Source organism: Choloepus didactylus, chromosome 2 (assembly GCF_015220235.1).
Source record: "Choloepus didactylus isolate mChoDid1 chromosome 2, mChoDid1.pri, whole genome shotgun sequence".
NCBI lineage: Eukaryota > Metazoa > Chordata > Mammalia > Pilosa > Megalonychidae > Choloepus > Choloepus didactylus.
In genome coordinates, this window is record NC_051308.1 from 208050027 (window position 1) to 208077390 (window position 27364).

General features: G+C 58.3%; 1 protein-coding gene across 1 annotated transcript; it reads right to left on the bottom strand.

The window, feature by feature from the left end:
• Nucleotides 1-6094: 6094 nt before the first annotated feature.
• Nucleotides 6095-27128, bottom strand: FOXO6 (forkhead box O6). Its single transcript, XM_037817483.1, has 2 exons — nt 26258-27128; nt 6095-8236 (listed from the first exon to the last, which is right to left on the bottom strand). Exons 1-2 carry the CDS (start codon nt 26669-26671, stop codon nt 6971-6973), a joined length of 1680 nt encoding a protein of 559 aa, XP_037673411.1. The 5' UTR covers nt 26672-27128; the 3' UTR covers nt 6095-6970.
• Nucleotides 27129-27364: the final 236 nt, after the last annotated feature.

Genomic DNA, 27364 nt, shown 5'->3' on the forward strand with positions numbered 1-27364 from the left:
GAGAGAAGACGTGCATTTGTGTGCACGCCTGCAGGATGTGGAGATGAGTGGCTCTCCAGTACGGGTGTATATGTGTACATGGGGATACATGTCTTGAGTGTTTGTATACAGCACGAGGCCCAGCTCTGCCATTTTCTAGCTGTGTGACTTTGGGCTCATCAGTTGACCTCTCTGACCTGCAGTTTTCTCATCATAAAATGGAGATAATAAAAGCATATACCTCATATTGTGTGTGGATCAAATGGAATAATACACACGGAGTAGCAGGAATGTGCTAGGTTGCAGGAGCACGTCCCACTGTGCTGGTGGGGCAGATCTTCCCCACCCTCCCTATCCCGCCCTCCTTCCTGGGCACACCCACAGTGCAGGCACTTTTCCCTGACCTCCACATGGAGCTAGTGGCCTGTAAGAGGATTGGGGAAAAAACAGGAACCATCCGTGGGAATGGCCTGGGTCAGTCTTGAGTCACATAGTGATGGCTACAACCTCTGAGATCTTTGATGACAAAGTGAGTTCACACTTTTATTACCTACCTTTGGCAGGTGGGAAACCAAGGTGCAGAAGCAGTGTGAACTGGTGGCAGAGCAGGAACTCACTGTCAGAGGATGCATCCTACAATGCCGGCTGGTAGAAGCTAGGATGTCCCTCTTATTCCTGAGGGAGAAGTTGAAGATTCAAGAGGATGGAGTCAGGGGCACCTTTGGGCACCCCAATCACAAATATACAAACCTGTGAGCCAAGGGTATTCTTTACCTGCCCCCAGTCTGGGGAGTCTGCCTCCTGGGGAGGGTCCCTGATGGGGGATACCAGGTGAGGGTGGGCAACCCCCCAAGGGGACCAGCTTGGTCCCTTCTTTAAACACAGATTGAAAAACTCAGTCTAGTCTAATTCTCTCATTTACTTACCAAGAAGCTGAGGCTCAGAGAAGGAAAGGGGCTTGCTTAAGGCCATGAGGCAGAAAAATGCTAGAACAGAGGCCCCTTGCACCCCAGCCCATGAATCTCATTCCCTTAAACCCCTCATTCTCCACCGGCCACTCAATTGGCATTGACCCGGCTGGTGAAGCATGGGCCAGGGGCAGAGTCATTTCCAGGCAGGTCAGAGGGCCTTCAAGCCTATGGTGGTCAGCCTGGGGGGTCCACTGTGTCCCCACCTGAGGGAAGATGACTTCTTGACCTGGGCTCCTGCCCTGTGCACCCACCTGGGATCACAACCATTCCCGGCTACTTTTTTTCTTTTCCTTCATATTTTGCAGGATGTTTTTTGTTACTTTTTAATTTAAAAAAAATTAATAAAAATCACAACCAGCAGCAGCAGCAGCAGCATCTCAACCTCACCAGTTGACATTTCCACCATCATCCAAAGTCATCGCCATCTCCAGCATCAGGGCATGACTGAGCCCACCACCACCAACTCCCCCCCTTAAGCTGTCATCCACCCCCAACTCCCCTGCCCTTAATATGATTCCAGAATCAAGCAGACGGGACCCCCCTCCACCTCTTGAGGTTCCACCATTTACATTTCATCCCTGCCCCCAGGCTCCTGGGAGGATCCTATGACCCAAAGCTCTCCCCAACCCTGTGTCCCTCCCCTTGCTCCCAGGAGCCCCTGGCCTAGCCTGGGCCTGCAGAAACTGCGGGCTGGGCTTTGGCCCTGAAGTCTCTTCGCTGGGGCTGGCAGCCAGCAAGGGGAGCCAGTTGGGGCAGGAGAGGCGAGCGGCCCCCTCCTCAGGCCTGGCGCCCCACCCACCCAGCCGGCGGCCTGTCTGCCTTCCTGAGCTCATTAACTGCAGGTCACCGTTCAGCAGGAAAGACAAGGCGTGGGTTCTGCGGGCGTTCATTAGCCGTGAGAGGAACAGTGTGTGTGAAATTAGCAGTCACCTGAGGACCTCGATAATTTCATAATTAGGAGGCCTAATGGCTCTGGCTCCGGATGCCAAATGACTTAACCCCTCGCCTGCTGGGCCCCCAACCCCCAGCCCAAGGCTGGAGGGGGGCCTGCAATGCCCCCTCTGCTGCAGCCCTCCTCCCTCTGGCCCAATCACGTTCATCTCTGCCACCCCAGTTCCCAGCAAAAGGCCTGGCACAGAGGGGTTGCAAAAGCAAAGCTGATGGAGGGAATGAACGAATGAGTGAGCAAACGAACAGGTGTCTGGCTTATGCGTGGACAAAATGGGGAAAGAGTTTCAGGCCCAGCTGCAGGTGCCCAGGGGAGGAACGCTCCGGAAAGGGGTGAGGAACGGCTCTCCATCTGCTTGAGTATGTGTGGCTGTGTGCATGGCTCTTTGGGTATGTGTGTGTGTTCATGTGTGCACAGGTAAGCATGACGCCACACACACATATGTGGAGGGGACCTGGCTGAGTCTGTGTGTACACAGAGATCTGCAGTGTCTGCTTCTAAGAACCTTGTGTACGGCCATGTCTATCTTTACATTTGTGAACAGACTCATTGGGGGCTGCCTCCTATCTCTGAGACAGGGGGTCAAATAATGACTAATGGTGGCTCTAACATTTCTATATGTGGCAGGGGGGCTGCAATCTGGGGGAAAAGGGAGCCTAGAGGACTGGCCTTGAAGCTGCATTTGCATAACAAGCCCACTGTTTTTACTAAGATTGAAGGTTTATTAGGAAGTCTAGGAGACTGGTGCTAATAATGGGGTGCTGGTGTCACACCCTTCTGCAGAGGGGGAGCTGGTTGGGACAGCTGCCAAAGACCCCCCACCCCACCTTTCTCAGCCTGCTCTCACTCCTCCCAACCTACCCCTGGTCCTGAAGAGTTAAAGGCTGAGGTGTGGAGGGGTGGGCTCCTGGGTTCCAGGCCTGGGGTTGGCCTTCCTGATCCGGGCAATTGGATCTGAGCCCTCCTGATCCTGCCTCACTCCCGGAATTATAGGCTAGAGAGAGGAAGCAGGGAGGTGAGTGGGGGAGGAGAGAGGAGAGAAGAATGAAGAAATAGGGAGAAGAGGAGATATAGGGAGAAAAATCAAGGAAGAGCGAGGAATATGGGAGGAGAAGGGGGAAAGAAAAGGGAGCAGGAGAGAGGATGGGAAGTCCAAAAGAGGTGAGAGGAGATGAGAGAGAAGATGGGAGGGAAGGAGAGAGGAGGAGAGGGGAGGAGAGGGGAGGAGGCTGAGAGCATTATCAGCACTTAAAAAGCGAGCAGCTCGGTTCTTCTTTGGCACAAATAATGGCTTTTTATGAATAAATCATGTGTCAGACGCCTCCCAGGGAGTGGGCATGGAGGGGGGTGCGTCTGCTGGGCTCCAGGGCTGGCGGTGAAGGGCAGCTTGCAGACCCCCAGCTGCAGGGGTGCTGCCCGCTTCTCTCCTGATCAGGCCCAGCAGGACAGAAGCTGTCTCTGGAATTACCACTGGACCGAGCTGGGCAGAACTCAGTCAGTGGGGTGGACTCACTGCTCCCTGCCATGAGCAGACCTCCCTTCCCCTCCAAAAGCAGAGCAATCCAGAGGACGCTCCTGGCAGGGGACCACCAGCTCCGGTGCATCCGGAGAGAGGGGCATGAGCCAAGACAGGCAGACACACCCAGAGAGGAAGGCATGGAGCACACATGTGCAGACAGGGAAAACGACACGCACGGGCATGGACTCCACAGCCCCAGATGCACGTGTATACACACTCGGAGACAGGGATACTGTCATTCTCACCCCACACACAGACATGTGAACACTCGGACAGGGAGACCCCAGCAGATATCCAGCCTGCCCCATCTCCCAGCATGCACACAGACACACACACACACACACACACGCATGCATGCCCACTCAGTCAGATGCATATGGGGCCACATGGACACACACAGACCCGCACACACACACCAGTGGCCCACCCTCCATCAGCCCATGTGGAGCCCAGACCCAGCTGGGCTGTCCCAGAGTCTGGTTATGGGGTAAGGCCAGGGCATCTGTTCCAGGGAGAGACAGTCAGCCTCTATGTGCTCCCCACCCAGTTGGGACACCCACCACAACCCTCCAGTGAAGTCTCAGTCCCCCAGCTCTGAGCCAAGAAACTGTGGGCCCTGCTGGCTCAGGGATGCTCCTTCATGCCTATGAGCACAGCCATCTCCCAAGAGGTAGTGGGGGTCATGAAAGAGCCTGCCCATTGAGGCATCAGTCAGGGGGCAAGAACCCTGGCTCTGCTCCTTGCTAGTAGTGTGACCTCAGCAAATAATTCCAATCCTATTTGCTCCTCAAAACAAATCTGTGAGATAGGTGCTACTGACCCCTCTTTCAGACCAAGAAAGTAAGGCTCCAGGAGGTAAGGGCAAGAGTGGGCACTGGAAAACCCTGGCCATTCCTTTCTAGGACCACGCTCTTTCCCAAACTCCATCTTCCCTTCAACTGCTCCTTCTGAGCCAGTGGGTTCCTCTTCTTGTGCCAGACCTCTAAAGTGCTCATAAGAGCAGAACAGGGTCCCCTTCTCTTCCCATTCTTCACCCCCTCCCCCAACTCCAGCCACTCCCAACACCTCCATGACAACCTGTGTTCCTGTTCTCCCTCTCCAGCCCGCATGTCCTCCTGGGCTTCTGACCCCACTATCCAGCTGGACATCTCCAGGCCACCATGTCACCTAATCCAGGGAAAACCATTCATACAGTATATGCATGGTGCCCACTGAGCACAGCCCCACTCCCATCCTGAGGGGTTCCCATCAGCTGTAACTCAAATCCAGCTTGTCTGAAGCTGAGCACACCATCTTCCCCAGGGCTACTCCTGACTCGACCTTCCTCGTCTCAGGGAATGGCCCTGTCTGCCCAGGTGCCCAAGCCAGAAAACAGGCATCAGTTGACTCTTCCCTCTCCCTCTCCTCCACGTCCAATCCACAACCAAGTCCTAACGAGTCTTCCTCCAAAATATACTGAACTCACCTGCTCCTCCAACCCCACTGCCAGCAGTGCTCCAGCATCACTGGCATGGTCTCTGCACTCACTCACTCACTGGTCTTCCTCCCCACTCTTCCTCGCCTGATCCACTCGCCTCCCTGCCATCAGTAATCTTTTGATCTCTGAGCTTTAGCCACCCTAAATTGCTTTTGGTTCTGGAGCCCACATGCTTGCCTCTGAGTCTTTGAATATGCCATTTCCTATGGCTGAATCCCTCCCCTTCCCAACACCGACTCATCCTTCAAGGCTTAGCTGAGACAGTGCCCCCTCCAGGCACCTTCCCTAATGTCTCTTCAAGGCCTGGATGGGTGCTGCCCCATCATTCACTCCCACAGCAGCTCCCGGGGCTCCTTCTTTCATCACAGCTCTGATCTGAAATCGCCCGTTTACTCATCTATGCCCACCCACCCCATGAGCCTCTAAGTTCCTTGAGGGCACAGATTGAGTCTGTGGCATCCCTAATGACTGCCACAAGACCGGGCACACAGGAGGTGCTCATGAATGTTCCTTGAATGAACGGCAATGAATGAATGTGTATGTACAGGACCTGTGCTGCACACTTCACATACCTCCTCTCATTTACTCCTTACATGGAATCTAGGAGATGGGGCTCCTATTCCGTTGTCCAAAGGAGGGGAGCAAAGCTATGGAGATTCAATAACCTGTCCAAGGGCACACAGCTGGTAAACTGCAGGGAATGAATTCAAATCAAATTCAAGTCTGTGAGCCTTCAAAGGCCTGCCTCTCTTTCCCACTACCCGGGCAGCCTTCCCGAGCCATTTTCCCCTCTCTGACCCTGTTTTTTTTTCCCCCCATCTGTGCAATGGGAACAAAAAATCGTATCTAACACGTGGCCTGGCACTACCTGGTTCTCAACAAATATCTGTGCCTGTTCTCCCAGTCTCTTCGGAGGACGGAAATTCCCCAGGCTGGAAACTTCCTGCCTGCACGTGTTCACAGCTCCAGGTGCAGAGCTCCACACAGGCACCTCCCCAGCTTCTGAGACGCAGTAGGTGCCTAACCAATGTGTGCGGAGCAGACAGGCATCAGGCAAGGCTGAAACCCAGACACAAAGCCATACTGGGGGCTCAGGCACGGGGACGCCCTCCCCCACAATCCCTGCCAATCATCTTCCTCCTGCTAGCCCTAGGCGCGGGAAATATTTAAAACAATTTTATTCATGAAAATATGCTGTACAATGCACTCTACACGGCCTCGACACGGCACACACGCACACGCTGACGGCACGGCCACGGTACACTGCCTACGATACGCGCCGGGGACGCCGCGCCCACCGCCCGCCCCGACCGGACACTTATAAATATGGGAGAGAGGAGTCAGGATTGGCTTGGAAAAGGGGGTGTCGGGAGGTAGGGTGGATCCGGAGCTGAAACCCGCTGGAGAGGCTGACACAGTACTGGGGTGACAGGAGGAAGAAAGAGGGATTGACTCCGACGAGGAGGGCAAGAGCTAGGTCCGGAGGGAGGGAGCGGCTGAACCTGGGGGGCGGGGTGGGGGTAGGATGGACTAGGGGTAAAGAAGGGCTGTTCAGGGTGGGTGGCCAGTGAGTAGTTGTGTTTTCGGGAGAGTTGCTGGCCTGAGATAAGCGAGGTGAAGACCGGTGGGAAACAGTGTCGGTTGGGAATCAGAGGGGAATTTGGAGTGGGCAGTCCGTCAGGGCGAGGGCCCAGCAAAGGAAACCGAAGATTCGGAGACGCCACCCCGCCCCATCTCCTGGTTCGCTTCTCCGACCGGCGGCCACACCAGGCGGCCCACGTTGCTCTTCTCCGCTCCTACCCAGCCCGGTACGCAGCCGCCTTTCCCGCGCTTCCTGCCCCAGGAGGAAGAGGAGCGGGTCTGAGGAGTTGGGGCGGGAACGGTGAGGTGCCCCAGCCCCTCCCTACCGCTTCCCTCGGCGGTCAACTGCTGAGGGATGTCTCTAGCAGGGCTGTGCTGCCTCCTAGATCCTGCTGTGGGGCTGGAATCGGGGATGGGGACCCGGGGATCGGGATGGGAAGACAGAGGCCCCGTGAGGGCGGGGCCGGGGCACCACGGGCGTGGGGAGGCGACCCTCAGCCTGGCACCCAGCTCTGGTTGGGGGGCGGAGCCCCGGCCAGGCCCGGCGGCGGCGGAGGCAGGGCCGAGTCGAAGTTGAAGTCCATTTCGTCACTGTCCATGAAGTCGTTGAGGATGATGGACTCCACGTCGCACTCGAGGCTCCCACTGAACATGTCGAGGTCCAGGTCGGCCGGAAAGCGGTCGGGAGCAGCGCCCAGCGGCCCGGCGGCTGCGGCCGCGTACGGCCCGGGCAGCGCGTCCAGCAGGAGGCCGCCGGGTGGGCCCCCGAAGGCGGCCGCGTGGCCGGGCGGTGCCAGGCCCGCTGCGCCCGCCTCGCCGGGCAGCGTCATAAGGCTGATGGGGTGGGCTAAGGCACTGCGCGAGGGCGCCGGCGTTGCGTACGGGGTCGCCCCCTTGCCGGGGTAGGCAGCGGCCGCGCCCGCCAGCGCCAGCTCCCCCGGGACGCCCAGCACCGGGCCGGGCCTCGGCGCGGGCGGCGGCGGCGGCAGCAGCGCGGGTAACGCTCCCGGGCGGAAGGGTGCAGCGGCCGGCGCAAAGCTGGCCTGCTTGTTCTCCTGGATGGTCTGCATGGGCAGGCGGCGCAGCACGCTCAGCGCTGGTGGCCCGAAGCCCCCGCTCCCGCCGTAGGCGCCGCCCTTGCAGCCGCCGAAGTAGGCGGGCGCTCCGGCGCGGGCCCGCGGCCCATAAGCGTCCTGCGCGCCGTCCAGCAGGGCCTCGGGCAGCCCCGCGCCACTGCCGCCGTGCAGGCCCATTGGGCCTCCGAGCTCCGCCAGGCGGGGCAGCTCCCCGGGGCAGCGCGCACCCAGCGCAGGCGACAGCGCGCTCGCCGGGCTCGGGTACATAAGCGGCGACGAAGGCGCCAGGGCCTCTAGGGCCTCGTCGTCCTCCAACTCTGCCGCCTCCCCGAGCAGGGGTCGCCCGCCGCCGCAAAAGTCGGCCCACGCCTCGTAGTCGTCGCTAGCGTGTGAGGCTGGGCTAGCGGCCCACTTGGCCGCAGCGGGCGCAGGCCCTGGGACTGGCACGCCCGGGGGGCTGTCGTCGGGGCTCCGCTCTGGTGCCTGCAGCTGCTTCTTCTTGCTTGCCTTGCCTTTGATGCGCAGGAACTTGGCCCCGTTGTCCATGGACACGGCCCTGCGCCGCGGGGTCTTGCCTGTCTTGCCGCCCTCGGGGTTCAGCATCCACCATGAGCTCTTGCCTGTGCCCTCGTTCTGCACGCGGATGAAACGGGTGTGCAGAGACAGGTTGTGCCGGATGGAGTTCTGCGGTTGGAGGCAAGGACAGGGAAGGGGGTAGTGGGAAGCAGGGAGGCCGTGGGGAAAGAGGGAGGGAGGGACAGAAAGGGGAAGGGGAAAAAATGGAGAAAAGAAGACCCAGAAAGGGGATGGGGAAGGAAATAGGGAAGATGAAAGAGTGAATGGGGTAAGGGGGGCATGGGCAGAGAGAAGGAACAGGTGTAAGTACCAGGTTTGACAAACCCAGAATACTCATTCTGTACCCCAGGACCGCGGCACCCCCACCGCCAAGAGACACTTCCCAGAGAGTAGGGCTGGAGCTCTGAGCCCAGCCTTCCCCATGGGCCAAGCTGAACCCTGCAGACCACTGGGGCCTGTAGCAGGGGAGCTGGACACCCTCTGTCCTCCTCAGCCAAACCCCTCCCCAGGCTGGCCAGGCTGCCAGTGCCCTCCAGCAGATTATATAAGGGCTCATGCCGCTGTGGCTCATCTGTCAGCCACCCCTCCCTCCCCAGCCTGGCATGGTGCCAGGAGCCCGAAAACCCAGGGCTCCAGAAATCAATCTCGTGGTGACTGATTAAGCCCTGTTTAGAACTAATTGCTCTTTCGTATGTGGGGAGAATAAATTACCTGCTTTAATTTCATGTCTTTAAAATGCAACTGCAGGTAGAGCAGACTGTTAACCCTTTGCTGGGAGAGCCTGCCCAGAGAAAGCAGGACATAGACTGGGGGTCCCCAAGGTGGGTATAAGCCTGAGACTCTTCAGAGAACCCCCCCCCCAGCCCCTCAAGCTCCTGTGAACTGCACACAAGCCTTGGCTCCCACCAAGCCCCTCAAAGGACATCCACTGGCCATGGCATCCTCAGACCCCGTCTCTGCTCAGTGGCCACCTTGGGGCCAGCCCAGCTCTCCAGCCTGCCCTTAGACCTGCAGTCTGCCTTTCCCTCCAGGCCCATCTGCTGCAGAGGAGCTCCATCCTCAAAACCCTTTCCTTTAGCTGGTGGAACCATCACAAGATCCCCACAAAGTAGGTGGCATAACCCCCATTGACAGATAAGAAAACCGAGGATCACGGAGGTGAGGTGGCTTGCCTGAGGCTGCACAGCCCTTTCTGCTGCCCCTCAGTACCTCCCTGAGCTTACTCTTTGCCACCCCTGCACAGATCCTCTCATCTGTTTTAGCTGGGCCAGTCTCCCACTCCCCAAGTCACTGCCTCCTTTTGCCAGGCCTGCCCTTGGGACATTAAGAAAGCAGCGGAGTCCAGAGCTCCATGCACCTAGCTGACCACAGGACCCTGGAGTAGAACGTCTGCTGGACCTGTCACCTAACGGCCTTGACCTCCTGGCTCAGGTACTGCAGTGGAAATACCATGGGCTTTGGTATCAGAAGGGCTGGGCAGATGCTGGCTCGTCAACCACCTAGCTTTGTGTCCATGGGCTATTTACGCAATCTCCCTGAGCCTTGCGGAACTGCTCCAAAAAATGGGGATATATTCAGTAACCACCTCACAGGCTGTAGGATCATTAAATAAGATAACGTGTGTGGAGGTGTTTGGTAAACATGCCAGATGCTCATGAACGTTGGTTGAATCCCTTGGTCTGGCCAGAAGATCTCACCTCTTAGATCACTCAACAGACCTACTAGTCTCCATCTTGTTAATATCATGCCTGGATGTCACTTGCTAGGCACGAACAACTCTTGTGAAATTGGCATCACCCCATTTCATACCCAGGAACAGAGGCCCAGAGGGTGATGTAACTTACCCAGAATCCCACAGCTGGTCAGCAGTGGTGCCACGTACCACTCCAGGTCTGCCCAGCTCACGGACTTGCTCTTAGCTGGTTAGTCACCCAGGCACACTGGTGACTGCTACTCTGTGCAGATTCTTTCTCCTCCACCTTTTCAACCCATCTCCAACTGGGGGAGTCCCCTCTGCTGCTCAGGGCACACTCACTCCTCACCCCCAGCTCTGACCTGTGTCTTCGGGCTCCCAGGCTCACTGTTTCTGGCACTTTCTGGCCTTCAGAGGCAACACCTGAGGCTAGAAGTCCCCTCCCAGAGTCGCCCTACCTGGCTTCTGGGGTCCTGAGAGGCGGGGAGCTGGAGCCCGAGGGAATGGTTTTCCCTCAAGTAGATACCCCCATCCCCACTGTGCACCTGGCTCCCCAGCCCCTCCCCAACACCTGTGCTCAGAGGCCTCAAGGGTTTTCCTCCCCCATGGGACTGTCTAGCTTTTGGGAGGCTCCATCTCCCTGCCTCCCAGGCTGGAGGTCAGTCAGGCAACACCTTTTTGTAAATGTCACCATGTACCAGCCTGCTTCTGAACACTGGAGGGGAAGGAGGAAAGACACTGCCAGATACTAGCACCTACTCAGTACCTGCCTATTCAGCCCAAGGCACCAGAAGCACTTATCTCATGTAATCATTATATCAAACCCCATACAGGGCACGGATTGGATCCCTGTCAAATGAGGTGAGGCTGAGAGAGGTTAAGTAAGTTGCCAAGGTCACACAGCTTATTAAGTGATTGAGCCAGGTATTAATTTCAGGTAGGTGTTACTCTGAGTCTAAAGGACATCACATTCCACCCCGGGAGAAGGAAATGAGTCAGAGAATTGCCAAAGAATCTTAGGAAGGCAGTCCTCCAGTGCTTTTCGAACTTTCCATGGAAACCATCCCCAGAAGCTGGCAGCATGGCAAGGCTGGGGGCATGGTCGTAGGCAATTGTTGCAAGGCTGAAATTTCTTACAAGTCTCGTGCTTCCTTTTTAAAACTCAAAGGAATTTTGCATTGCACTTCATAATATATCCAAATTTTCTGCATATAAAAGTAATGTTTTAGATTACCACCCAAGAACACATGCTCCAAGCCTATGAAGCTTTGCAACCTACCCCCTCTACCCTCTGCCCAGCCTGGGAATTTGAGCCATAGCTGGCCTGACCCAGGGTAAAAAAAAAGACTTGCTGAGGTCAGCCAGGACCTGGTGGCAGAGAAGGGATGTGAGCTCAGGCCTCCTAACTCCCCGCCTGGTGCTGTTTTGCTGTCCCCAAGCCTGACTAGGGGCACGCCTCCCCCCAACTCTGGGTCAGTTTTCCTACAAGTAAACAGATAGGGATGGGCCGCTTGGACTCTGGGGGCCTTTTCATTTTGACACTGAAAATACTGGAAATAAACCAGTCCAGGGATTTTCAAACTTTTTTTTTAAGTAGTAGAACTCTCTTTGTAAATGGAATCTAATATGAAACTTGGGTGTAAAACAGGTCAGAGAAGAGCCGTGATAGAGGGGTGGAGTTGGGCGGGGAGTCCTGCCCACACACCCCTCATAGAAACCAAGGCACTTGGACAAGGGATTTTGTAGGCTGGGTGGATGGGGAAGTCGAGGCTTAGCAGGGTGCCAGGGCAGTGGGTCAGAGCTGGGCGAGGACCTAAGCCACTGTCGCCTGAGCCAGGCTCTGCAACAGCTGTGCACCAGGGCCCCCTGAGTGTAGCCCAGGCCCTGCAGCCCCATCTGGGTCCTCAGGGCCCAGGCACCTGGAACCAATCAGAGCTCTCAGCCAAGATGCAGTGGCAAGCGCCCAGAGGCCACGGAGGAGGTGAGGGAGGCAGAGGAGGGAGACGCCTCTGCCAGGCAGCAGTATCCAGGGCTCCCTTTCAGGGTCGCCTAGCAACCTGCCACCACGGCCACGGCCCCGGCATGCCCAGGCTCCCCTGGCGCCCAGAGCCGGGCCTGGCATCTGGTGCCTCGTGCCTCCCCACACCTACATCCAGTCCTGGTGCAAGTTCCCAGGGGACGTAGGACCTCCTGGATTTGGGTGTCATGGGGACCATCTGTGGGCAGAGTGGAGAGGCAGAGGGTTACATCCCACCCAACTCTGCTAGCCCCCTGGGGCCTCGCCACCCAGGGGAAAGTGCGTTGACTCTGGTATTGCATCTACATCCCAGTTTAGGCTCTAACACTGATGAACTGGACGGACCTGGGGCAAGATGCTTTCACCCTCCATTTCCTCCATCGGCTTCTTGCTTCCATCCTGACTTCCCTGCAGTCCTCTAAGGAGCAGCCAGAGAGATCCTTTCGAATGACTCGGGTCTTATCCGATCCTGTGCAGAACCCCAGTCTCCCCCAGAGTAAAGAACAAAGGCCTGGCCATAGCTCACAAGGCCCCCAGACCCGCCCCCCTCGCACCTGCCAGGCCCAGCCCCACCTGGGGGCCTTTATCTCGAGGATACCCACATGGATCTCCCACCTCCTTCAAGTCTTTGTTCGGATGTCCCCTTTTGCCATGAGGCCCATCCTGACCACTCTTTTTAAAACTGCTCCTCTTCCCTGGCATTTCCTGGCTCCCTTACCCTACTCTAAATTTTTCTAAAGCAATGATCATTTTCTAAATTAATATACAATTTACTTATCTTCTGTGTTTTATGATTTATTTGTCTGGCTTCCTTCCTGTTAGAATATAAGTTCCATGAGGGAAGGGATTTTTGTTCACTTGGCTTACTGTATTCCCATGTGTTTGGTACATACTAGGCACTTAATGAATGTTTGTTGAATGAATGAGTGAGTGAGTGGAAGAGAGAGAGGAAGGGAGGAAGAAAGGAAAGAGGGAAGGAGGGAGGGAGGAAGGAAAGACGTCAGGAAAGGTGGGAAATCCTGTATTTCAGGGAGAATTAAATGGGACTAGGCAGAGAGGCTGGTTCACAACAGGGGCTTATCCACACTGGGTGGGAAGCCCAGGACCCAATGAGAGACGGGCGGTGAAGTGGAGAAAATCAGGAACAGTCGGATCCACAGAGGGAACGCAGAGGGGAGTAAAGGACTTCAGTGAGAGGAAAAGAAGGGCTTACAGGCTGAACAACGCAGCTGCCAACCTCAGCCCCCACCCTGCTCCCTACATAGACTTGGGCAACCTAGGGCTACCCATCCAAGCTGGCTTTGCTGGGGCCAAGGCCTCTCACTTCCTGTACCACCGAGGCTAGAAGACTCCAGGATTCCCAGCGGGGACAGAATAGGCTCGTCCCTGCTGACAGTGCCTCCCTCGAGGACAGGGTCTGATCCAGCCGGCAGTAGCAGCTCATCCCTCCAGCAGGGCACCCTCATCTATTCCCAGGACACCCTTTGCCCTCGAGCAGTAATGCATTCATCTGACGGCACAACCCCATTTATCCAGCACACCAGTCCCATTTATCCAGGAAGTACAACCTCATTTGCTAACAGCACTCCATTCACCTGACGGGCCCCCTCATTTATCCAGCAGGACACCCTCATTTATCCTTTAAGGCAGAGCCTCGCCTTCCTCCCGTGGCGTGGCTGTGTTCTCTGACGGTGCAACCTGACTGATCCAGCAGGACGTCATCTCTCCTACAAGCACACTTCATTCCCTGACAGTACAACCTCATTTATCTCATAATGCAGCCTCACCTTTCCTCCAAGTACTACCTCGTTCCCTGGCAGTACACCTCGTTTATCTTCTAGTACAACCTCATTTCTCCTCCCGGAACAGCCTCATTCTCTGACAGCTCAACCTCATCCAATCTTACTTCTCCAGCCAGGGCCCACCCAATCTCTTGGCGGGGTGGGAATGGGGCTAGTAAGGAGAGGGAGGGTGAAGAGAAGAGAGGGCCATCCCACCACTCGCTGTCCCCTCCCTAGAGAGAGCTGCCTGATGATGTCCTGTCTCCCCAGGCACACACGGGCCCATGGACTCTGAGTTCTAGGTTGTATGGCCCAGCCAGTGCTCCACAATGTCCTGTTTGGTCCCCACTGGAGCTACAGAGGGCCAACAGGATGGATCAAGGACTTGGGCTCCTATGCTCTCTGTGCCATCTTCTTATTCTATGATCCTGGGGTGGGGAGGGGGGTTACCCATTCTGGAGCACATTCAGTGATCTGCTGGTAAATGTTTATCAACCAACTCTGCAGGGGGTAAATAAAATATCACCCGATTCATAGCGCTTGCTGATTTCCATGGTGTAGATTCTCCCACCGTAGATGATTCCAAGCTGCCAGCATGATGTCGCTGACTGCAGAATTGGGAAGAAATGTGCACAGTGGGCTCTCGTGAGCCAGTGCAAGCCATCTCCAGCACACCATCGGCATGTGCCTCAATACTGCAGGGCACCACCTACTACAAGATTCTTTAGAGACATCTCTCCTTTTAATCCTGATAACCACCCTGCGAGTAGGTATTGCTCTTTTATGAAGGGGGGAAACTGAGGCTCCGGTGGGTTTGATGTCTTTCCCGAGGACATGCAGCCGGGAAGGGGTGAAGCCAGGTCTGGATCCCAGGGCTGTTGAATTCCAAAGCTGGGGTTCTTCCCACCATGCCAGGGTGGCTGGGGCCACTCTGCCCTGCTGCCACCCTGGTGACAATCCCTGCCTTGTTCTTAAGCCTGAGATTTTTGGTTTTCATCAGAGACAGGAGGCCAAAGTCTTGTGCTGTCCCCACTCCCCCAATAACCCGTGCCACCTCCTGACCTCCCTGGCACCTGGGTGGCCTCTAGGGCCCTCCCATGTTCAGTCCTGGGTCCAGGATCCACCCCTCCTAGCCCAAGGCTGGGTGTGGATGCCCGTCCAGGTTCCATCGCTGACCCAGTCCCTCCCTCCCTTGGGAAGCTGTCCCCACCTGCCCCTACCAGATGACAGTCCAGCTCCTCCCTTCATCCTCCCCAGAGCAGAGGCCACTCTGCAGGGCTGTGGTGAGAGCTCTGATCCTCTCCTTGCCTCTTATTTCTCTCTCCCTCCTTTTCTCCCTCCCTGCATGAAGGAATGGCAAGGGCAGGGGTTGGAATCCCAATTTCATCAGGTGACCTTGGGCCTACCCTATAAAAGGGCATAACAATCTCCACATCCACGGGGAGGGATGGAACCTGGATGAGATTCCAGATGTCAAGACTTTCAACCCCTCTGTTTCGGAGCATACCTGTCTCAGACAGAGTCACTAACTCCCCAGTGGGGTCACCTGCCCTGCCACCTGGGGCAAAGCTAGGGTGTTTGCTTCCAGCTTCCTGGCAGTGGGGGCAGGTGGGAGCCACAGATGGCAACGGTGAGTGGGCTAGGAGTCAGCAGTGGGACAGAAGTAAGACAACCAGGGACCTGGAGGAACCAAATATCCAGAGTAAGGTGTCAGGTCAAGGGTCAGAACCTGGCACCACCCCACCTCATCCCCGCCCAAGAGAGGGCAGAGCCCACACATCTAGCCTGGGCAGCAGAAAAACCAGTAATTCAAGTCCAAGCTCAGTTCTGCTCAAAAGCCCATGGCACCTCATCACCCATGGGCTCAGGTTCAGCTCTAAACTGACATTCAGGAGCCCACTGATGCCCTCTAGCCTCATCACCCCTCGTACCTTACACCCACCTGGGCTCCAACCACCCCAGATGTCTTACACCTCTGTGCCTTTGCACACTCTGTTTCCTTCGCCCTTCTCCTCTCTTTGCTCAACAAGTTCCTGCTCCTTCATCAAGGCCAGCTCTGCGGTGTCTTCCTGGCCCCCTCAGCACCCTCAAAGATACACAGCTGCTCCTACCTCAGTGCTACCCCAAAGATCTAACTGCAAGCCGTAGTATAATCATGTATGTGTCTGTCTGTGAACTCTTAACTCATAGGATGGAGCCCTTGGCAGCCGGGAACCCCTCGGGCCTGGCATTTCTGGGCAGTGTCGGTTCAGCAAAACCTCCGGCCAGGGCTCTAAGTCCTGCCTACTCCCCACCAAGGCCCTGCCTGGACTGCCTCCCTCTTGGTTTCCCTGCAGCTCCTGTTGCTTCTGTCATCTTCTCTGCTTTTCCTCAGCACTGTCTAGCTCCTTGAGAGAATTCTGCAAAGTAAAAGGAAGGAACTACCATTTATTGAACATGTACCATGTAACAGGCACAGTGCTGGGCATTCAGTAATTATCATCTTGTTACATCTTTGTAGCAACCCTCTGAGCTGTTTTATCATCCCCATTTTACAGATGACAAACTAAGCTTCCAAGAGACCATCTGACTTGCTCACACGCAACTCCAAGTGGTGGCACATGAATCTGTACCTAGGGCCCTTGGCTTTTCCTCCTGACCAGAGAATCCAGAGTGGGCCCAGGGTGGGAGTCGAGGGCTAGCCACACTGGCTCAACCGCCCCTCCACAGACCCCTCCCTCCCTTGTCCAGGATTAAATGGGATCCCTAAGTGCAAAGCCCTTCAGATCCCTCTGTCTGTCTCTCCCTCCCTCCCTCTGCAGGCAGCACCTCCCCACATCCCTGCCCCGGGCCCTGGGAGCAGCTGCAGTGACCTCACCCGGCCCTGCCCTGGGCCAGACTCTGGGGAGGGCCCAGCAGCTGTGCCCCAGCCCTGCAGGCTGGCTCCTGGGGGGGGAGAAGAGGAGTGGGCACGGCGCCAAGAGAGCCATCTGCTCTCCCAGGGGCATGGCCACCCGCACAGACATTGGCCTCGTCCCCAGGGGCTGCCCTTGGCCCTCTGTCCCCATGCCAAGGGACTCCAGGAGCCCAGGGCAGCCCACCCAGACCGGGGCACACCAGCCCTCATCTGCCACATGTCACCTCCTGGAGATCCTGGCAGGACACTGTTGGAGTGCCATGAATGTCCACAGAAAAATGAACAAGTGCTGGGGTAAGCCCCAGGGGCAGAGGCCAGAGGGTTGGGTGTGTTGCAGCCGAGTGGCCTTGCCCCAGCCCCGGCCTTACCGGGCTAAGAGTCTGCAATCCCCTCCTGGGGGCCTCCATCCCACACATCTGCTCAGCTGGCAGGTGCCTCTGGCAGAGGGCAAGCCCCTTCCCCCACGGCCTCCGCTCAGGTTACAAGAGGAGGCGAGGCCAGCTGAGGACAGGGGGAGGGGAGGAGGGGGAGGAGGAGGCTTCCCAGAGCGTTGGGAGGAGGGAACTGGGATCTCTAGAAATGACTCAGAGCCAGGGAGGATCGGGCTTTGCCCAAGATCACCCAGTCAGCCGGGTGGGGGGGTGGCAAGGAGGCAGGCAGCCCTGGGTTCCAGTGTGACCCTGAGCGAGTCATTTCCTTCATGTGGAAAAACAAAAACGGGGAGACTAAAATCTGCCCCGCTTGCCTCCCAAGGCCCTGGGCACAAGTGGTTTAACAAGTGGTTGGAAGGAAAGGCTCTAATAGGCTGGAAAGCGGTGGGTCAAACTAAGGGCGGGATGGAGCGTGAACATGCTGAACGTCTGACACCTCGAGGACTGGGGAGGGTGGTGGCATGAGAAGAAGGATGACCCCCACCAACCCCCCTCCCCCCCCCCACACACACACAGAGAATTCAGCATCTCTCAGGGCTCAGGGCCCCGAATCCCCTACACGGCACGTGGGAGGTTCCTTTCCCAGAAGAACGGGTAACAGTAATAATCCCTGACAAGATTTCCTGGAGACTTGACATGCATTTCTTCTGTAATCCCCACAACAAATCTCAGGCATAAGTCCCGTTATTATCCCATTTTGTAGGGGAGGAAACTGAGGCTCAATTGTCCAAAGCCACCCAGGGATGAGTGGTGGAGCCAGGGTCTGCCCCTCCTGTTGGTCTCCAAGACTCAAGTCCCTACCCACATTACCCTGCCCCACCTCAGAGATTCTCAAAGCTCCAAAGGGTGCTGCAAGGCACCTCTGGACGAAGGGTGGGAGCCAGGCCTTGCATCCCAGACTCTTTGGGCCTCTACCCTATCTCAGGCTTATCTTCTCCCCTGGACCCCAGTACCTGGCCCACACCGGGGACCTAGGCCAGTCTCTCCCTCCTGACCACCCTCCACACCACCCTAGAGTGAGCCTTCTGCTCATGTTACTCCCCATCCCCCATGGCTTGAGTGCCACCTCCTTGGCTTGGCATCCAAGGCTTCTCACCATCAGGCTCCTGCTTATTTCCCCTGACACAACTCCTGCCAGGCTCTGGCCAGCACAGACCCTAGGGACTCCCCAAAGAGCCCTGAGGGTCTGACCTCCTGTCTTTGTGAGTTTCCCCCACCTGAAATACCATAGCTTATTACCTGGCCTTCCCTCATGACCCCAAACAGTTTCCATCCTGAATGAGAATCGGGCATCCTCATCCTCATCTTATCTCCCAAACTTGACCTGCAGCTACCTCAGTTTGGCTCCTCTCTGACCAGCACTGCATGCCATACACAGTAGGTGTCCAGTGATGAAAGCAAGTGGAGACAGCTGCCGTCAGCGTGCAGATCAGGGGGACATCAAGCTGGTTGGCCTGTCCTCAGGAAGCTCTGCAGGGAAAGGAGCCTGGGACCCCTGGGCCACTTCCCAGGTTGGAAGCTGTGGGATAGCACTCCAAGGGAAGGCAGGGAGCTCGGAAAGGCTGGACCAGAGCACTGGGCTACAGTGGAGTCAGCCCTGGGAGGTTTCATTTCTGTCCCTCACAGAGGGACACTGTGAAAGTCACTTTATTTCTCTTGGCCTTAATTTCCTCATCTGCAAAATGGGGATAATAAAAGTACCAGCTTCACAGGGCTGCTGTGAGGGTTAAATGAAGACAGGTATGTAATGGAACATGGAAATGTGAATCCTGAGCTGGAACAGTTCAGTGTGGCTAAAGCATGGGTCAGAAGACAGAAGGTGTGAGATGAGGCTGGAAGGTCCCAGGACTAGATCCTATAAGAACAGCACTGGGCCGTACACAAGCTCCTCCTGTCCCCTCTACCAGATGGGGAGCTATCAGAGTTTTATGCTCCTCACCATTCCATTCCAGAGGCCTGCTGAGTATTTACACTGACTTTTTCCCTCCCTCCTGCGGCCAAACGCTCCCAATGGCAAAGCACCTCAGCCCGGCTGCTGGCTCCGTTCTCTCCATCCATGTCTTATACAGCATGGTAGTGGGTGGGGGGAGATGCATGTGTTGGGGGTAGGGCCTCAGTCCCTTGGAGTTGACCCCATGGGGGTGGAATCTCTGTGAGGACCCAAAACAGATGAGCAGGAAAGCAGTGGGCTCGATGTGGGCAGCCTGCTTGGAGAAGGAGCTGTTGCACCCTGGGTGGAGTCAGAGAACAAGAATGACAACCAGGAGGCTGAAAAGCCATGATCTAATGCATCGGTTCAGAATCTGACCCATCACCAGATATACCTGTCCAAATACAGATTCCTGAGCCCACCCGCTGAGAGTCTGATATGGGGGTCTGAGATGGGCCCTGGGAACCTGTATTTAAAAGCTTCTAGGTGACTGATAATAAGCTAGGCTGGAGAACAACTAAGGATCTAAGGCAGGAATTCTTGAGAGGACACACTGAGTTCCAGAATCATCTGGGAGGTGGATCTTTGTTCAAACCACCTGAGCATCACCGAGATTCTGCAGGGTGTCCCGAGGGATCAGGCCTTGGTGAGCGTGTGACAATGGCAGTGGGTGTGGGTGTCAGGTGTGAAGGTGGGATTGTGCAGGCAGCCTGAGATCAGAGGCAGCAGGGAGGGAAAGTGGGAGGGAGGGCAGGACCTGGATAGAGCCAGCGGAGGGCCCAGGGGTCCAGACAGAGAGGTTTGGGTTCGGCTGACTCCTGGAAGAATGAAGGAGCTCTGGAGAGTTCTGGAGCAGGACAGTGCCTTGGGGCCAAAGGGCTGGCTGGTGTGTGGAGCTGGGACAGCACGGGCATTGGGAGATAGTAAAACATGGTAGAAACAGGTCTGCATCTAAATCCAGGATCTGCCCAGATCCTGCCAGCTAGGCCACCTGGGCCCAGTGACTTCATTTTTCTGATCCTCCATTTCCTCAACTGCAAAATGGGGCTATTAACACATTCCTGGCAGGACGCAGGGAGGATTAAATGAGAGAATTTATGTGAAGTGCTCAACTGACTGCCTAGGGCCTAGATGTTAATTCTTGTTTCCCTTCCCGCAAGAGGCACCCCTCTTAGAGACCAGAAAGGTTTCTCTGCAAAGTGGAAGCCTTGGGGGGAGGGTGTGGGAGGCCCCTCCCCCACACGCCACCTGGCCCCCCTCCCACCTCCACATATGGGTTGGGGGGTGGGGAAAGGCAGCAAACAGCCAAACCCTCCCAAACAGGAGTTGGTTTCCATGGAAACCAGGGTGCCAGGAGGAGGGGGGTGCTCCAGATCCAGCTGTCCCCCCTGAGCACCCTACCAGGCCCCAGAGCCCCAGCTAATGCCCACCCAGCACCCTGCTCCCCCCATCTGCCTATTTTGGGGACCAGCTGGAACTGCTAGGAACACTTCCTTCATTGTGCCCAGAGTGTGTCTGCCACCTGGATACCGCCAGGGGCAGGACAGGCATCTCTAGGCAGAAGTCCCAAATTCGACTCCATCCACACCTGCACTTCCCCACTTCCACCCGTGAGACGTCCTCTCAGTACCGTGTGTCCTCTGTCCCAGTGAACCCTGGTGGCTCATGGAACCAGATGTCTTGTAAGTCACAGCCCCCAAAGGAATAGAGACTGTGAGTTAAGCCCTCTGGACACAGAGTGGGAGAGAGCTTTGCTCACACATTGATCAGGTTTCCAGACAAGTGCTCTGGCCACTTCCTTACTCACTCTTGACCCCGCAGCTCCAGCTGACTCCAAAGGGCAGAGGTGGGCAACCCTGAGTAGTGCTCCAGGGTGATGGGCCACTGTTCTGGAAAAAGAAGCGAGTTCTAACAGCGTGAAGACCTGCCTAGCAATAGAATAGGCTATCCCAGAGGTTGTGAGCTCTCAGTCACTGGGAGTCAGTGCGAGGGGGTTTGAGCTGCAGATGGAGGTGTGGAAGGGGGTGCTGGGTTCCATGACTCCCCAGTTCCCCTAGGGACCACTCTGATTTGGAGGTGGAGGGGATGGGTCCCAGTGGAGGTATGCCAGCCCAGCCCTCTCCTGTTTCCCAGGTACCCGCCCCCAAGTTGGGAGGAAGGTACACAAGCTGGAAGTAGGGAGGGAGTGCCAGTGAGTCAGCTGCAGGGTGGGGGAGATGGTGAGGTGAGAAGGGGCTCCCCTTGTTCTAGCTGATACACCCACATCTCAGAGGCTCATATCCACATACACAATCCATGATCACCCCTCACCCCTCATAAAACTCAAAGGGGCTTCCACAGCCCATGGGGTCCCACATAGTACCATAGCCAGCTGCCACTCAAAGACAGAAGGTGGGCTACCAGGAACAAGCTCCTACCCTTTCCGAGTCCATATACAAGCCCCTTCCTCTAGCTTCTCACTCAGTCCTATCCAATGGCATAGGAAGAGCTTGAGCATTGGGGTCAGAAGAGGGTTTAATTCCCAGGTCTGCCACTTCCTGGGCACATGACCCCAGGGCAAGGCAAGTCACTTCCTCTCTCAAGTCGGGTTCCCCACCTGCAAAACAGGGTTGCTAAGACTCACCTCGCAGGACTATGGTGAGGATTTTCGGGACGTGCACCTGGCTAGTAGCTGGTTCTGGGTAAGTGGGAACCCCCTCCTGGCCAACCTCCCCTCCCCCGTCTAGTCAGTCCTAAAGCTGGAGCTCAGGGCGTGCAGAAAAGGGGCCCCCGACCCCAGAAAGTAGGGGCTGAGGGGGCGCTGAACTTTCGAACCCGCAAAACACCCGCGCCGTTCATTACCTTAACGCGAGTTAAAAATAACCGTCTCATCTCTTTAAATTAGTCTGTCTGCAATTACCGCCTGGCACGACGCTGCCCGCCATCGTCCCGCTGGAGCGGCGCCAGGTGGCAGGCGGGGCCCTCACCCTGTCTGTCGGTCTGTCTGTCTGCCTCCTGGCCCGCCCCCCTTCCCCCGCGACACAGCTAGCCCAAGGGGCCCCCGGCAGCCCCGCCTCCGGAGCTCCCCAAGTTGCGGGGTGGGAGTTGGGGGAGGGGGCCGGGGCCGCGAAGCCGGCTGGGAGCCAGGGGGATCCATCGGGATCTGAGGACTGGGGTGGGGGCGCCGGAGCACGCAGCGAGGGAGGGGCGCCGGGACGCCCGGGAAGCCGGAAGGGCCCGCAGCGCGCCAGCGCTCGTGGGTGGGTGTGAGCAGGTGGCCGTGGGAGTCTGCCGGGCGTGCCAGCAACTGTGCCAGGAGCGGCTGGCACGGGCTCGTGCCCAGGAGGCGGGCAGCTGCCAGCCCCCGGCTCGTGCAGCGAGGGGGGTGAGGACACCCCTCAGCCCCGGGCTCACACCGCCTCCTCCTGCCACCCCCCAGCCCCTGGGGCTGGGGATCCCCGGAGGACAAAGGAGGAGGGGAGGGGAGCCCTGCTGGAGCAGGCTGGGGGGAGGAAGGGAGAGTCCCCTATGCTCCCACCCGACACTCAGCCAGGGCTGCAGCAGGGCCCCCCTGGCCTGCCAGACTAGCCCCTCTCTTCCACTCCCCACCCCACCTGGGACCTACTGGGCCAGGGCCTGGGCCAGATGGGGGTAGCACCACCCCTCCTGGTTCCACACCTCAACTGCCAGGCTGCTCCAGCTCCTGAGGGAGAAGGAAGTCCTCATCCACTGCACTCCTCCCAAAGATCAGGCTTGGGGACAGGAATGGGAGGTGCTCAGGCCTGGCCTGGGAGCTCCCAGTGGAGCTGGCAGCCAGGAAACACAAAAGCAGGCAGGACAACTCCACAGGCACTAAGTGGAAGGAGCGCCAGGACCCAGAGCAGCCTGGAAGGCTTCCCAGAGGAGAGTCTGGGACTAGGGAAGGTGGGGCTGGAGCATCTGGGAGGCAGTGGGAGGCCCCACCCAGATAGCCAGCCACACTCCTGGGACACGGCAGAGAGAGGGAAACCTCCTGTCCAAGCCCTCTTCCTAGGCCTGGAGATGCCCTGCCCAGAGGGGTGCACTACCAGCCTCTTAGCCTCTCTGGTTTGGGTGCCCTGAGCCCGCCTTGGTCTTACCTCCTCCAGTTCCTCTTCACAGCATCACCTGAAGGCCTCCCCACATCATAGCCCAGACCACAGGGCAAAGGCCAAGCACTTTTTCTCCTCCTGATCCAGCCCCCTCCGCCCTTCCTACGCCACCTCCCCACCAGCCCTGGAAGCTCTTGCTCCAGCCTGGCACATCAAAACTGCTCCCCCCCCCCCAATCCAAAACGCACATTTCCACCTCCCCACCTTTGCATATGCAGTCAACACCCTAGAAGACTTTCTCACAAATTCAACCCTCCCCAGGAAGGCCCAGATCACATGCCACCTCCTCTGTGAGGACTCCCCTGACTTCCCAGGGGATCTAACCCACAGCCCCCAACCCTACCCTCACCCCCAGCCCTTCCTGCCTATAAAACCCAGGGCTGGGTGTGGAGCTGGCTGATGGATGACACAGCCTTGAGGTAGGTCCAGTGCCTTCCCCTTTGCCCCCCGACTCCCACCCTACCGAACACAGGGCTGGGCACACCCCAGGGATCCAAGTGCAACACTCCTGGTGTGGGGAAGGAGGGAGGAAGGAACAATGGGCCCTGGCCCCAGCCCCGGCACCTGTGTGCCACAGCCCCTGTCGACCTGAGGTTGGCTGGGAGTCAAGATGGCCCCTCCACCAGGCCCCTGGAGGGGCTGACTGGGGATGGGAGAATGGAAGTCAAGGCGGGCAGCCCCAGGAATGAGAGGGGAAGGAGGGCCCCTGGGGAGCTGGGTGGGGGTGGGGTAGGATGAGCACAGCCACTGAGGGGACAGGATAGGGCAGACCAGAGGCCCCTCTGAACAGCCCTCCTCCAGTGCCTGGGGGGTCTCTGCCTGGGCCTAGGTCAGGAATCCAGGCTCCCTCTCCAATGCCCTAGGCCAGGACCAAGCCTCCCAGGGCTCCTTCCTTCCTGAGCCCAGGCTTGGGGAGAACCAGTGTGTCCCCAGCGGCATGGTACAGCAGAAGCTGCATCCAATGGGCAGGCAGGAGAGCTGGGCCCTCAACCAGGGCGTGCCACTCACCAAGGACCTGGGCACAGTCCCATCCCCTTCATGGGCCTCAGTCTCACGGTTTGAGAAATGAACCCATGGGACTGAGTTATTACCAATTATCCCAATCACATGCTAAGATTTATATCTGCCCCTGTTTCAAAAGCCGCCAGTGCCCCCCCTCCCAGATGCCAGCAGGACACTATTCCGGCACTTCTGTGGGGCATTTGACAGCTAAAGAGAGAGCCTGGGCCCTGGAGGGAGATACACCTAGACTGAAGTCCAGATTTCCCAACTACTGATATGTGACCTTGGGCAGTTCACTCCGCCACTCAGTGCCCTCCTCTGTAAACCCACCTCAGAAGCTGCTGAGAGCTTGAAAGGAGATGTGTGAAAGCGCCTGGCACAGAGCTTGGCCCCGAGACCCTCGATGACCTGCAGCCCTCTCCCCACTTCCAGCCTCATGTCCCATCCTTCCATCTTCCTCAGTCCCCTCCAATCCAACTGGAGCTCCACCTCCTGCAGGAAGCCCTCTTGGCCTAAAACTGGACCACAGGACTCTCCCCTGCCTCAGCACCCTCTGCATCCTCCACAAAACACAAGCCTCCGTTTCTTGTCTCCACAGCCAATGCGCAAGTCCCTCAGTCGCCTTTCACCAGACATGCCCTGGTGGCTTCTTGATGCCGGGCTCTATGATGGGTGCTGTGGGTGCAGAGATGGCTACAACACTGCCAGTGCCTTCCAAAGGTGGGGGCAGGGCGGGGAAATGCGACAGGACACAAATGACTAAGACCCAAGGCAGGCAGGGAGAGGGCAAGAGAAGGGGGACTCCTAAACTAGCCAAAGAGGGTTGGAGGCTTCCTGGAGGAAGGAACTTTGTGCCCTGAGAACAGGGAATATTTCTACATGGAGAGGTGGAAGGTGGGACAGGGCATAGGGAGCAGAGAAGAAGGTGGGAGCAAAGCCCAAGGGCAGGGCACGCATGGGAGGAATAAATGTTCTGGTGGGGGCTGAACTGAAGGGGACACCTCCTCCAGTCTGGGCCCCTCATGGAGACAGAGAAACTGCCAGCTGGAGGACTGAGAGCCATGGGCAACCAAGTCAGACACCATGGCCCCTCCACCACAGCCACTGGGAGTGCACAGAGCTGTCCATGTCCGCAAGCCTCGTGCCTCCCACTGGCACACCTCCCTCCTCTGCCCCTGTCTGCTCCCACTGCATGGCACAAGTCCTCCTTCCCTATAGGCATGCCTCCCTCACAGAGGCCCCCTCCCCCAGAGGGAGCCTGACAGCACACCCCCTGTCAGCTCTTCCCTGACAGCTCACCCCTTAGGCAGACCCCCCCCCCTCCCCGCCACAACCTCCTCTCCCCTCAAGACACTAACTATCCTATTTGCCAGTAAGATGGCCAGAGGAGGAGCTGGATCTAGAGGCTACCATCCAGTCAAGCCCATGCCCTCTCCCAAGCTAACTCCCCCCTTCCCAGTGGCTGACACTGAGGCCTCTCTGGGGGCTCCCCCCCCTCCCCCACCCACAAATGCTTCTGAGCTTGGAAAGCCAGGGAAGTGGAAGACAGGCAGCCTGGGGGTGGGTCAGGACAGAGCCCCAGCCCTCCACACTCAGCCCTCAGACCAGGGAGGGTCACCATCTCCACCACCACTTATGCTGATCCAGGTAAAAGGAGAACTCAGAGCTTCCCAAGTCACCTGACAGTTCCCCCACCTCAGGTTGGCTGGTGCCCTATGGTGAACTGGCACCACAATAAGAACTGTGGGCCCAGGGTTGCAACCCCCATCTGGGGTCAGCTCCAGGAAGGGCAGTGGGAGAGATGTGGGAGAGAAAGCAGCCATCAGCCCCAAGTCGTTATTCCAGCTCTTTCAGGAGGGTGCCCTAGTGGCATGGTAAAATAAGAGTAACACAAAGCGAACTCAGGGGGGTAGGGGCCTGGTGGGCATGGGTTGCTCTGCCATGCCCCAAGACGGGGTGGAGGTGTTATCTGACCAGAATGCCTCGTTACCTGACCAGAGTGCCTCGGGGGCGCCTCAAAGCGGCAATCCCTTGTCGCCCTGCCAGACCTCCCACCCAGCATCCAGGGCACGCACACAACTGCTCCCAGCACGCCTCCACACGTCCGCCGGCCGGCCCTGTGCCCTGGGCGCACACTCAATGACCCTTGGGGACACCCCAGAGCCCCCACCCCCCGACGGTTCGCCCCGCGTCCAGGCGCACATAGCAGCCCCCTAGAAGCCCCAACCGTAGTTCCCAGCTCCCCACCCCACCCAGCCGGACGTCCCCACCTTCCAGCCGGCCGAGCTGTTGCTGTCGCCTTTATCCTTGAAGTAGGGCACGTAGCGGACCATCCAGTCGTAGATCTGCGAGAGCGTGAGCCGCTTGTCCGGGGCGCTCTCAATGGCTTTGGTGATGAGGTCGGCGTAGGACAGGTTCCCCCACGCGTTCCGCCGGGAGCTCTTCGCTTTCCGCAGAGGTCCGACCTCCGCGCCCAGCGGCGGCGCTGGGGCCATCGCCGGGGCTGTCGCCCGGCGCTCCGGCCCGCAGTCCTCGGCGCCCTCGGCCACCCCTGCGCCCAGCGCTCCGTCCTCGTCGCCGGCCAAGTCGGGATGCGGCAGGGGCCAGGTACACGAGCGCGGCCGGCTCTGCGGCGCGAAGTCCGGATCCACGTCCACCTGATGCGCTCGCAGCTTCGCAGCCATGGTCCCGCCCGGCTCCGGCAAGGAGGGGAGGGCGGCTCCGCGGAGGGTGGGCGGGCGGCTCCGGGATCTGCGCGCCCCGGGGAGGTCCGCGGGAGGGGTCCCTGGCGGCGCCGGCTCAACCGCGGGGCGCCATGGGCCGGAGCGCGGAGGCAGGGGGTTGGACGCGCTAGAGAGCACGAAGGGAGGGAAAGACAGAGGGAGTGAGGGGGCGGCGGCCCCGGAGCCCAGCGGGCACACACCTCGCCCAGCCCCGCTCCTAGCACCTGCCGCCTGCCTGCGCCTGCAGCCACCACCGCCACCACCGCTGCCGCCGCTCCCCGGGCGCTGGCCCCGCGCGCGGGCCCCGCTCTCCCGGGACAAGGCCGGATTGCACCATGCCGGAGCCCGAGCCCGTGCCGGAGCTCGCGCCGCCGCCGCCCCGTGAATGCCGCCGCCGCCGCTCCGGCTCCAGCGCCAGCTCCCGCGCCCGCCGCGCTCAGCGCCGGCTGCACCTCGGGATGGGCGGGGGACGGGGAGGGGGCGGGCCCGGCGCAGGAGGGGGCGGGGCGTGCACGACCGCGGCCGCGGAATCCTCTGCCTGCCGGGGTATCCCGCCCGCAGGCTGGGGATGGGGACGCGCAGCTCGCAGCTCGCAGCTCGCAGCTCTGAGCGAATCCCCCGCAGCCCCTGAGCGCAACAGCGCCGCCTACAGAG